General features: G+C 33.4%; 2 protein-coding genes across 2 annotated transcripts; both read right to left on the bottom strand.

The window, feature by feature from the left end:
* Window positions 1-870: 870 nt before the first annotated feature.
* On the bottom strand, window positions 871-1,629 carry LOC136773776 (uncharacterized). Its single transcript, XM_066727688.1, has one exon. The coding sequence runs from the start codon at window positions 1,627-1,629 to the stop codon at window positions 871-873; it is 759 nt and encodes a 252-aa protein (XP_066583785.1).
* A 160-nt stretch (window positions 1,630-1,789) lies between these two features.
* Window positions 1,790-4,646, bottom strand: LOC136773775 (uncharacterized). The gene is made up of 4 exons (XM_066727687.1): window positions 3,705-4,646; window positions 3,535-3,572; window positions 1,872-3,439; window positions 1,790-1,803 (listed from the first exon to the last, which is right to left on the bottom strand). Exons 1-4 carry the CDS (start codon window positions 4,644-4,646, stop codon window positions 1,790-1,792), a joined length of 2,562 nt encoding a protein of 853 aa, XP_066583784.1.
* Between the last annotated feature and the right edge of the window lie 8,953 nt (window positions 4,647-13,599).

The following is a 13,599-nucleotide window of genomic DNA, read 5'->3' as shown; positions in this document are numbered from 1 at the left end:
TTACGTTGATACTGGTCATCACTATATTCTTACAGTAATCGATGCTCAATCAAAATACGGTTGGGCAGTAGCTCTGAAGACCAAGAGTGCTAAAGAAGTAACTGCGGCTATGGATAAAATCTTGGAAAGTGGTAGGTGTCCGAAAAATTTGCAAACTGATAACCGGAAGGAGTTTTATAACAGCGATTTCAAACTGCTTATGAAGAAACGTGGTATAATTCATTATTCTACGTACAGCACGTTAAAAGCATCGATAGTTGAGCGTTGGAATCGAACATTAAAAACTGAAATGTGGAAAAGATTTACATTGAACGGGAATTACAAATGGCGAAATATGCTACAACAGCTTGTGGATGATTATAACACACGGAAGCATCGTACTATAAGAATGCGTCCAGCTGATGTGAAACCTGAGCATGCTTAGCAGCTACTCGCGACTGTATACAACACAATTAAGATCGTTGGACGTTCCAAGTTCAATGTCGGTGATTTGGTGCGAATCAGCAAATACAAGAACGTGTTTGCTAAAGGGTACACAGCGGACTGGACTACTGAAATATTTCAAGTTACAAAAGTGCAAAGGACGAATCCAGCCACATATTTACTTAAAGATTTTCATGGTAAAGATATATATGGGGGATTTTATGAATATGAGCTCCTAAAAACAGCTAATCCTAATGTATACCTGGTAGAAAAAGTGTTGCGTAAGAAAGGGAACAAGGTTTATGTAAAATGGTTAGGTATGGATAAAACGCATAATTCGTGGATAAATAAGAACAATGTTTTATGATAATTTATGCAATATAAATATTCTTGTATTTAAAATAAATAGGAAAAACATGTTTTTTATATAATATAATAAATATGCAATTATTCTTTTAGTCTATAATGACCCCAAGGTAGAGTGGCTACAGTACCAGGTGTGACAAAACGCTTATCATCATGCGGACTGAGAGCAATTTTTTTCTGTGTAATTGAGAAAACTTTATGTAATTTAGATCTAATTGAATTTTGATTGCGGGATTGTACATTGAAATTATTCAAACAATCCTTGTAATCATCAAAAGTTATGCTTCTATCAACAACATAACCTTTGACACCTTTAGCTTTTTTGATAATTTTTGTACAACCCTGTACTTTAAAAGTATACATTTTTGATCTCAGTCCAATGAACTCCGTCATGATCTTACCATTATTTTCATCCTTCATTAATCCTGGAACCTTTTTATTAGCCAATGGTAAGCCGAATTGATTATCAGAAGGATAATCGCTAGTATCAAATTTCGTAATATCAGTTTTCATGACAGAATAAACATCATCACATTCGATACTGTATATCAGACTGTCCGTGTCAGTATACAAAGCTCTACATTTGCTACCAAATGTAGGAAACATATAAACGTAATGAAAATCATACAAACAAGTCTTAGAGATATCTAAAATACTCATGCCTACGTACACCGGTTTATCAAATTTCGCGGATAATTTCGATAATTGTATTGCAACCAAATTCTCATTGAATATTGTGCGACTGTGAAAATTCGGTTTAGAAATCAATGCTTCTGCCCCGTATCTTCCCTCCCACTTAGTAGCGAGCTTCACATCAATTCTATTCCTTACGTTTTCCATAGTTTTACCGAATACTGCGATGTTCATTAACTTAAAGAGATTCTTTTCAAAATCGTTTTTCGATTCTGTACGTAAACGTGTGTTTAGCTCAATGTATTCGCGTAGCCAGGTGGACTGATGAAACTCTAAACTTCTGTGTATTCGCGTTAATCTAATACCGTTACGTATACATTGCTGTAATACACGATAGTGTATAACGTAACGTATCTTATCGTTTAGAGTTGCAAGCAGTTTCTCCTGACGTGAATTTGGCGGCTTTTCACGCACCGGACAGAACGGTAGGTCGGAATGTTTGTCGTGTAGCTCACGTGGATATTCCAAGTCAACCTCTAAAATGTAACCTACGGATGAATCTTCAGGTACACTATTAATATCAAAATTATCAACATTTTCGATCCATCGGAATCCATGTGTAGGTAGAGGTTGACACACTGCCCAACCGTACAAATTATTTACATCGTAGTACATTAAATATTTGCTTGGTTTAGCTGGATCAAAATCCTGCATGTATCGATTGCTGGCTTTTTCATAGCGATGGGAACACTGGCTCAAACCACCGCGTATACCACGTTCAATAAAAAGTAACATATCTACATCTGTGAAAAGCTCCAGTTTAATTCCTGTATGCTTAAGCATCGCATCCCAGGTGAAGCCTGGAAGCGTATAATAATGAGCAGGATCCAAATTATAATTTACCATACAGCTATCACGGAAATTCTCGAAAATGTCTGCCAACAATAAAACATCAGTCTTTAAATATAAATCACTGTACTTCCCCAGTGTTTGGATTTTGAATTTGGTCCATACATCTTTAGCATGATTATATGCTTCTTCAGTTATATGACTATCAGACAATCTGTTGTAAAACAACTCTCGTGGTGGTAAAGTTGTTTCCCCCAAACGACTTATACTATCTATGTAATCGTAAGGAAAAATACCTTTCCTTGTAAGCATGCTATATTGTTCTTCCGTTAAACCAGGAAACTGTGAAACTAAGTTTTTTAGTTGAGATTCCTCCAAATATGAGCTCAGTTTATCTAAACTTGATGCCATAAATTTAAATAAATCGATAAATCTCAGATGAATATTATAATGACGAAGAAATTTACTAAATGAAATGTATTTTTCCTTATGTACAGGTAGTAGATGTACAGATCCCTCCAACAAATTCGCGATCGCTTCGAAAATAAAATGTGAATCGTAGCCGGACAAATTATGGAAAATTATTGGAATAACATGCGAGTTTTTAAAGTTTAAATTGCAATTATTATGTGCCGGTCCTCTGTATTTACCCGTTAAGTGATCGTGATCGTGATCGCGAATTCGAAGTTGATTTGGAAGAAACGGCTTTTTGCATATATGACAGTTGGGGTCACTATATTGCCTCAAGCTTTCGCTGACACTAAGGATTGACATAGGTACTACGGTCTTTAACCTATAGCTTACAATTTGTACAACGCTCTCAAGTTCACGTACAAACCACTCGATGCAGTCAGTACCTCGATATGAATTGTAACTTGAGAACGATGAATCACGAGAACTTTTTATATAATACCCTACACTAAATTGTACATGTTTTTGATAACTATTACTATTACTGTTATCATCAGATTGGTCAGTCTTCTCCAATATACACTCTAGGTCTGCATATATGACAAACGGCACTCGTTCATAATTCTTAACGTTCTTAAATGATAGCCAACGGTCTTCATCTTCGCTAGGTAGTACAACACGCAGGTTATCATTGAGCTGCTCACAATCATGCTCGTGCAACTTTAACTTCTCCACTGTGTGAAAATAGTGTAGACACCTAAAAAAATATTAGAATATATAATAAAATAACTGTACTTTAATATTAGTAGTAAAATAATTGTGCTAATATTTGGTAGTTCAATCATTTCATACCGATCACAAATATGGTGAACGTGTCCTCTCTTCGTAAGCTGTAAATGTAATAATCTGGAGAGACTTGTTATACACATAAAATGTGCAGTCCCCTCTTTATCTGTGATCATTAAAAGGTTGACATGTCGATCTCTCTTTTTCTTAGTTAATTATAGAGGTGCGACGTTTACTCTTTCTCTCCCCTGATGATCATCCTGCTCCTCCAAGGTGAAGGTATTGACCGAAACATCATTATCAACTTCAAATTTCGGTATCTGATTTAAAGTGGTGGGAAACGTTATGCTTCCAACCTTTAAAACAGATCGAAAATCAGGATAAGAGGATGATCGACTGACCACAGCAGGTGGTTGTGCGGGATACAACGATGCAGTCACAGACCATGCAAAACAAGCATTATCACTTGTTTTTACATTTATTACAGCTTTTTTGCACATGATAGAAGACGGTAGCTGAATTTGACACCCTGCTTGCAGGGGGTTGTAATGGTTCATGTTTACAATTAAACTGTAAATTTTCTCCAATGCCCATCCACTATCACGTTCTTGGAATTCACTATGTCTATGCAAAATTACTTGTACGACATTGGACTTGTACCATTCACTAAAGTTATCAGTCTTATATAAGGTACTATTCTTCGTACTAATATGCTTTTCATCACTATTGTCTTTGCATACAAATTGTCCGTTAAATGAACAGTTTACCTTAATACAATTAACACTATTTAATACTATGTTTATATGAGTTTGCAATAGTTCTTCCGCACTTAATAAAAACTCGCGTGGATCAATATAATTACTGTTAACTACCATACCGCTACATATTCGGTTTTTAAATGCTGAATCAAGATTCTCCCAAATAAGTTTATCATTAACCGCAGCAGTAGCAACATTGTTACCACCACCGAATTTTATTGAACTTTTATCCCTTGCTGCTCGGTGGAGGAGACACTTGATACGTGCGATTTCGGTAAAATGCTTTTGTCGCGTACCGGGAAGTGTATTCTGTTTAACATTTCTCAATTCCTGAATATGATCGCGGCACTCGATGACCCACGCACGATAATCACTCTCAGTTTTTACCAAACTAAACTTCTTCTGAAGAGTGTTATTCATTTTGAACTTCGATAATTTCCGAACAAAAAAAAGATTTAAAATGGATAAGCATAAGAATGTTGCATAACTATCTTGTAACAAAGTGTTAAATGACAATGAAAATTTATTTTCGAACGTGCACGTTTTTATATAAATGAGATGTGATGAGAATGAAACCTGATATATGCTTAATCTTCATTTTTACACAAGTGATAGAAAATAATTTATTACAAATTCATCTAAACTGATTTATGGTAGAAAAATATTTATATGTGATATAAATAAAGTTTTTTAATCAATTTTTATTTTTTTTATTTATAAAATTTATCATACATAAACTGCATGTAATACACATTTCTCATTGCACATATACGATCATGATTCATGCAAACAGGTAACTGTGATTCATACATACTATTTTTTAATTTAAATTCGCCCCAATTATATTCATCTACATTATTAATATCTAAATCAGATATTTTTTTTAACCATTTCATTTTTTCCAGACCTTTCACAAAAATCTTGTCTTCCTCGTCCTCATAAGACGTTAGATATTTTTTAATTACTTGTTTATGTTTATAATAGGGTGAATAACCATCCGTCCACTGTAGACCATGGTAATTTAAATACAGCCAACTATAAAATGTATTTTATTAGATAAAAATCAATCAATCATTATAATATTAACAAATTTCACTTACTCTGATTGCTTTCTCTTCCAATCATTAAGCCAAGCGTGCTGGAATGGTGGAGAAAATAGGATATGTTACACTTCTTTCTTTCGTACAGCTGCAAATTCTTTCACTATGAAAGATTTGTCTGCCAATCTAAACCCTTGAAAATCTACAAAGATAGGAGCCATCCTTTCACACTGATCTTATTAAAATGATTTGATGCTCCTCTGATCGATTTATATATAAACAAAAAAATTTTTAGGGTGGGGAGGAGGAATAAGTATGTGCACATATCAATTATATAAACTGATGTATATATGTATGAAATTTTATATTAGAGATGTGTACAGATCTCAATTTTCTCTATATTTCTGAAATTTGCTGATTATGTACAAAATACTGTATCATCGCAACCTTGATGAAAATATTAATTTACCTCAAGATATAAAATCCACGTGTCATATTGAAAAGATCTTCATGTAAGTAAGACATAGCGATGTATGCACATCTCAATTTTTCTCCAGACTTCTGATTTTTACCGATCGTATGCAATTTCTACAGAGCTCATACGATGTATCATCAAAACCTCGATAATAATCTCATTTTACCTCGAAAAATAAAATGTGTGTTATATTTGAAAGATCTTCATGTAACTCTATTAAGAGTAGAGAGAGAAAACAGATAATACGTCTTCTTTGCATGTTCTGTTGAAACAGCAATTCTTTTACTTGAGTTGGAGAAAACGTGATAATCTTTTAAATCTAATTCTCAGTCTACCAAGTTCACTCAATACAGTCTGTTGTCAGTGATTTAGTAAAAAAAAGAAATTGTAATGGGTTTTCCAAACAACAGCAACAACATCAACCGAATGGATACTGAGGAGAATGATATTCCGGTCATTGATTTAGTGAGTGACAGTGATTCGGATATCCTGTTCGATGAGGATGGTGATGATGATCCGGAAAATAATGACGTTTATCAGCTGCTTTCCGAGGTCAGGAGAGACTTGGAGATGGAAGCGAGGATTAATCTGTTATTGGATGATACGGATATGGAGGAGGATGAAGAGGAGGAGGAGGTGATGCACATACATCAGGAATCTCCACAAACTGTAAGTAAATTATTATTATTATTATTATTATTTAAATTGAAAAAATAGAGAGTAATATTTTTTATTTTCTGTATAGACACGAACCACGACTACACAAACAGAGTCTGTTGTAGATTTGACGCTTTTCTATTGGTGTCGAAGATGCAGTGATTATGGACATCTGGCCATAACTTGCCCTGCTCCGAGTTGGTGCAGCATTTGTGAAGATTATGGTCATAATACCATAGAATGTGAAAATGATCTATGGTAACTGGTAAGAATTGTTACAAGTTTAGACTCTTATAATATTATTTAATTAATTAAGTAATTCATTAAATTGTGAAAATAATAATAAATATTGTTTTTGTTCGCAGATGCTGTTCCAATTATGTCTACCCTGCAGCCTCCTCCTCCTCTTAGTTACCCAAGGCTGTTGAGACATTGATTTTTTAATGTTTATAATTTTGTATGTTGTTTAAAATAAAAAGGGTTTTTTTATGCCTTCGGGCTTTTTCCCCTAAATCTATCGTTTTATTTTCCTACCAATCTATGTACCTTCATCCACATTACCCTTACATAGGGGGTTCAAATTAATAGTAGTAGTAGTAGTAGTAGTAGAGTTTCATACATATGGTATGTCAATCCACACTCTGTAGAGCGCACCAAAACTGCTTTAGGGTGGGTTTTATCAGGGGAGGGAGTATAGTTGAGGTATATTACCTCGTGTTAGGACAATGGACTCAGTCCAGATAAGCGTGAAACGCTATACTCTCTTTCTCTCTCTCTCTCTCCTGGAACGCTCTCCATGGAAGAAGAAAAAAAGACAATCGTATATACAAAAAATATTGAAAAGATGATTGTAGCCATTTTAGGTCACGGCGAGCGTGAAACGTTGTGCTCAGCCGAATAGCACATCAGAGACCGCTATTCTCTCACTCACTCACTCTCTCTTTCTCTCTTAAAAATTACAGCAGTTCCTAAAGCAATTAAAAAAATATGCCCTGACGTCATCAGAATGGGGGGACTCATAAGTGGTGGGGATCAATGCAGTCCCTAAACTTATATCAAAATTGTGACACGTTCGTGAAGCAATTAAAAAATTACTGTGACGTCAGCGGAGTGGGGGAACTCATATGCTAACCAAGTAGGGGTGGGGGGGGGGGAGCATGACGTCAGAGGAGTGGGGACAACTCCCGCCTCGCGACGGGGACCCCCGCGCGTCTCACCCCCCTCGCCACTGTTCCAGTATCGGCATAACTACATTGCTATTGTCTTCTTTGCAATTTGATCATACTGAATGTTTCGATGTTAAATTAGTTGCAATGAGCGTTTTGAATGATGCACCAAACTGATAGGGAGTCGGATTATTATTTCTATGACCATGATCTCTAATTTGACCGAAGCAATTTTCTAATGGATCTTGATTTAAAAATTTTAAATATAAGGAAGTGAATCCTAATGTTTGCAATTTTATCCACAGCTCTTGAGCACCTTTGATTGTTTTTACCCAATTTTGAAAACATTTACCATGTTGCTTAATGTTCTTATGTGTAGTTTTTTCTACAAATTCCATACTATAAATTTTCTTGACTGCACTATTCCGAAATGTTATATGAGCACTGGAAGGTGTTATTATACTTGTGTATTTTTTATGTTTTTCACCATTAAAAGAGTCAAATAAGTCATCGTAGAAAAATAAAAATTCAGAAGTTGTTGCAGCACTAAGGGGCAGCTGGATTTCTCCTTTGCTGGTTTTAACCACGCATAGGAAAATATTTTTCAGTTACACAAACTATACCTATCACAACAAGGTGTGGAAACAATTTATCTCCACAGATATGTGCAAAGTGTAGTTTTTTATGCACAATAATAATTTTTATGATAGAGGGTTTCTAGCTAATAGTTATAAGCAATGTATATTTTGCGAATAAAAAGTATCATTGATATGGTAGCTTTGCTCACTAACAAATGGAATTTGTTGCATGCGACTCGAGTAAAATTTTGTTCACTCGAAATAGAAGTAAAGCTCGTTTGCAGTTCCTCTCATTATATTTTTTAAACGTGAAAAAAGAAAAGAATACTTTGCACACTTGCGGTAAAATATTCTATTGTTATATTTTACCTTGTTTCCAATTTATGACCAAATTAATGAAATTAGCGACAGTGTGGCTTATTGTCTGAGTGGCATATTTGACTTTCATTTTTGGAATAAGTTCTGGAATAACGTGACGTTCTGTCAATTCAGGCATTTGTCTTTGTCTCAATAGTGAATTTTTATCCATGCTATAAGCAGTTCCTATATCGTTCCATGAAGCATATTTTTTTCGGAATTTGGAGAAAATTTATTAACAAGAACATCTTTTGTCAATAAATTATTCCTTATACCTTTTTGCAAATGAACGTAATTATATAAAGGTATAATTTCTTGGCGTCCAATAATAAATGTATTTTCTAAGAAAATGTAATATTGTTAAAATGATGAAGAATTTGAAAACTAATACTGACAATACATTAAACGTCATTACGTATAATGTTTTATGTGGGTCAAAATGCTAATAGTTATGTAACTAGGCGGTCAAATATTTCTACATGAATTCATTATTTATTGAAATTTACTTTTAATTGAAATATCATTTTCAGACAATGCGGGCTAAGTATTATAATAGAATAGAGTAATAAGTATATGTCAGAGTTAAATTTAGGAAGGTCATGTGTAAGTTTTTATATTGTTTAAGTAAAGTTTTTTATTATTTTTAAACCGTTCATTAAGACAAAGTGGAGATCATTTCAACGAGAGTATAGTGAAAACAGTTAGTTGTGCGATTTTGACCAGATTAATGAAAGTTGAATAAATTACAACATTCATTATAATATATTGTATTTAATTTTCTTTCACTTTCAAAAAAGTAAATGGATACATTTAAAAGTAACTTTGTTTTTCATGACATTTAATGTATTAAAAATTTATTAAATAGCAGATAAATTTTTACTTGTGGGCTTATGCTGTTTAATTCTTGCAGCATTACTTTCTTGAATTAAAGCGTTTATTGCAGCAATGTTGGGACCTCCCTGATCACATATGGTCACTACCGGTTTAAATCCACAATTTATTAATAACATAATCCACTGTTTAATGCATCGAACCAAATTATGACTGTGAGTGGCAGCATTACAAAATCCATATCCAAGTGGCAATTGGTTTCCAGATGATAAACATCTCATAAGAAATGTAATAGCATGATCAGCTATCTTTCTGGTTCGTCGCATGCCCCAGTCTTCAAATCCGGTAATTTCGTCTCTTTTTGCATTATAACTCAGTGACGGTTATAATGACATTTCATCCCAAATTATAGCAACATACAAGTCTTTTTCATCAACTTCATTTGCAACTAATTTTAAATAGCTGGAAATGGTACTATTACATCCAGTATTAAACGGTATACGCTCCAATTGCTTATTGAGTGTATTTATCGATGGGCATAAAAGATACTTCGATAAAAATTTATATGATGAACGTGATCTACGGTAAATACCCATGCAAAACCTTCTCCTCAATAGTAAAACGCCGTGCTTGTAGAAAAAATTATTTGGATAATTTTCTTAAATTTTTTGAATAAGATAGTTACTTCTTTATGCAAATTAATATTTACTATGTAAAATTACTAACCAAAACAATAATAAGAATTTAATTTGCATATTAATCGTATTTTAAGAAAAAATATTTATAGAAAAATAATAAATATAAATATTTTTACAATTTTTCATTACAATGTAAACGCATACTTTTCCCAAGAAAGCACAAAGTTTTATTTGTACTGGCGTTTAATTGTAATCTTTATTGTCATAATAACATCCTGGGCTAATTTATATAAACTTAATATGTTATTGCATTATATTCAGATACACAATGCTGTTGCATTTCAATAAAGGTTTAGCGCTTGCACGTTAATTATATCTTTTCGTCAGAGAATTTGGCGAACATAGAATTAAGAGAGCTCATCATTTTACCTGTGGCGCGAGATCATTATTTCTCATGATCATATTCACAATTTGTTGGCGTATGTGTTTGGACTCGTTAAACTTTCCCGGATCACTATTTTCTAATTGTGGTATTACACATTTATTTTTAGATCGACGTTTCAGCAGTCTTTTCAAACGCAATCGGTCCTTTTTTACTTTCTTTAATTTATCATATAATTTCTTGGCTTTTTGACTTAATAAATAAACTCTAGTAATCTCTTCTAAATCTGGTCGGCATTGAGTTATTGGCTGTGGTTGCTGTGAATTCACTTCCAAATTTGGTTGGCATTGAATAGGTTTTGGCGGTGAATTAAGTTCTAAATTTTCAATTTGAATATCAGGGGGCTCTAAAATATCATCGCTATTATTTATTTGATTAATTTGCTCTTGGGCTATTTCAGGCAAATTAACAATCGGCTCATCAGTTTCTATATTTAGTGTAGGAACTGCCGCATGGATTAAAACTCTTCTACAACCGCTCTGTTACTATAATCATCATCCTTAAAATGTTTATAGCATACTCTCATTTTTTTTATCTCGCTTTCATCGGTAACGGGAGGCAACTTCAAACTTGAAAACCACTGTTCTCTTCGAAGACTATTTTTTGGGAATGTGTGACTCGGAGTGGTCTGCTTCGATGAGCATCCAACTATGCAACACGCCCTCACCATATTCGAAAAACTATACAAATACATATAACAGTATTAATATAAACGTAAATAACTTTAGTGATATAAGTATTAAAGTAGTTAATAATTTTATTATGTAAATGAAACAAATATAATATACAGGGTGTAACGAAACGACCGCCTTTTCTCGTAACTGGAGGTTCGGGGTGACAAACTGAGTGCACGTGTAACATTTCGTTCGAATCGTTCAAGAGGTTTAAAAGTTATTTCTATTTAAAAATCACCCTTTTTCAGTCCTTTTCGAACGACTTTAACTGCATAATGGAAAGTGGAGAATGTGAAAAACAATTGATGAGCACCCAGCTAGAATGTAAAAATTATCGATCGCGTGCGGTAATACTTTTGCTATTTAATTCTTTAATCTGGCTATTAGATTAATTTTAAAAATAACAAAATCCTTTATGTTACAATTCCAATTCAATTCAGTACAAGCATCATTGACTGATTTGATGGAAAGAGCGAGTTGACGCAATGTAAAGGAAAGTATCAAAAGCTAAGATATCGCGCGAGCGCAATGATAACTTAATAGACAATGCATGAGGGCATTCTCTTTCTACTAACGAAGCTAAAGGGAATGATTCAAAATCAATACATTGATGAAGGAGAAAACTAAACTCACCCATTAAATGTTCTGCAAGTTCCTTTAAATCGATGTTTTTGAAAAAGCTTCAAACTGGCTCCTCGATGATTTCCAGAAAGCACACTATCACTGATTTTGCATTTAAACACTTGTGAATTTAAACAAATTAGGTATTAACCTACGTTTCTTCAAAACACTGGAGAATTTTACACTTTTGAACTGTTTGAAGTAGGGTGATTAAGAGTGGTCGAAACGAATTATTGATTATTCTATCTCTCTGTGTCTCTCTTTTCAGCCTACTTCAAACAGTTCAAAAAGTGTCAAATTAACCGGTGTTTTGAAGAAACGTAGGTTAACACCTAATTTGCTTAAATTCGCGAGTTCTTAAATGCAAAATCAATGAAAGTGTGCATTCTGGAAATCATCGAGGAGCCAGTTTGAAGCTTTTTCAAAAACTTCGGTGTAAATGAACTTGGAGAACAATAATGGGTAAGTTTAATTTTTTCTATCATCAATGAATTGATTTTAAATAATTCTTTTTACCTTCGTTTGTAGAAAGAAAATGCCTTGATGTGTTTCCTATTAAATTATCAGTGCAGTCGCGTGACATCTTAGCTTTTGATACTTTCCTTTTCATTCTATCTTCTCCCTCTTTCTATCAATTCAGTCAATGATACTTGTATTGAATGGATTTGGAATTGTAATGAAAAGGATTTTGCTATTTTTAAAATTAATCTAATAGCCAAATTAATGAAATAAATAGCAAATGTATTATCGCGCGCGATCGATAAATTTTACATTCTAGTGGGGTGTTCGTCAATTGTTTTTTCACTTTCTCCACTTTATTATGCACAGTTAAAGTCGTTCGAAAAGGACCGAAAAAGGGTGAGTTTTAAATGGAAATAACTTTTAAACCCCTTGAACGATTCGAACAAAATTTTACACGTGCATTTGGATGGTCACCCCGAACCTCCAGTTACGAGAAAAGGTGGTCGTTTCGTTACACCCTGTATTTATAAATGTATATCAATCTAAAAATATTTTCTTTTATTATTAACACGTTAAATGCTGCATAGAATTTCTTTAAACGTAATTCATATGATTTCGTAGGTCACCGTGGTCACTCTCATGCCATGCTACGTTTTAAAACAAAGAGAGACCTGTTCATTCTTCACAAACGACAATTCTTTTTAGCCATATGTTACAGGCTATGGCTATTTTCTTTAATAAAAAAGAGAACCGACCTTGCAATACGTCGATGCTCACGGCAGGCAATATGTTAATAGTAGAAAAAAAATTATACAAAACAAACTTAAATAGATTGAAAGGGTGCTCATAGCTACATAAAAAAGAAAGCTCAATGATATTAATTTTTAGATTTAAGATCATTGATATTTCTTTAAATATATCAAATTAATTTTTGTCACATATTCCTTCTTTTTCGCGCTACGCAGTACACACATATCACTCACTTATTTATACTTTCAATAGAAATATTTTGTAAAGGACAACATGAAATGGTAAATTAATACAGAGTTTTGAAAAGCTCTTAAGATGGATTACACAAATATGTACAAATATATGGGGTGTTCCATTTATTATAGTTGTGCGAATTCAACCTCCGAATATTGCTGAAGTATTTGGATAGGTTCGAATTGTTGAGGAACAATACTAGATGTACAATATAATAGTTTTATTTCAACAAAATTAACAAAAATATACAATCGAGTACCAAATTTCCACAAACAAAATAATGTCTCTTTGGAAAGGTTGCAAAAAATTAAAAGATAGGAGAAATCCTGTATGATAATTTTTTAGCCGAAGCTAAAAGGAATTAATATCTAATTAGTGTAAATTGAGTTAGAAGACCTCTAGAATTTAAGAAATCCAAATAGCATATGTTTAAAAACTAATTCTGCAA

This window comes from Prorops nasuta, unplaced genomic scaffold (genome assembly GCF_024137725.1).
Source record: "Prorops nasuta isolate Cenicafe-Biocafe unplaced genomic scaffold, Cenicafe_Pnas_1.2 PNAS00005, whole genome shotgun sequence".
In the NCBI taxonomy this organism is placed as follows: domain Eukaryota; kingdom Metazoa; phylum Arthropoda; class Insecta; order Hymenoptera; family Bethylidae; genus Prorops; species Prorops nasuta.
The sequence above is the reverse complement of the archived record's forward strand: the minus strand, read 5'-3'. Positions and strand labels throughout refer to the sequence as shown.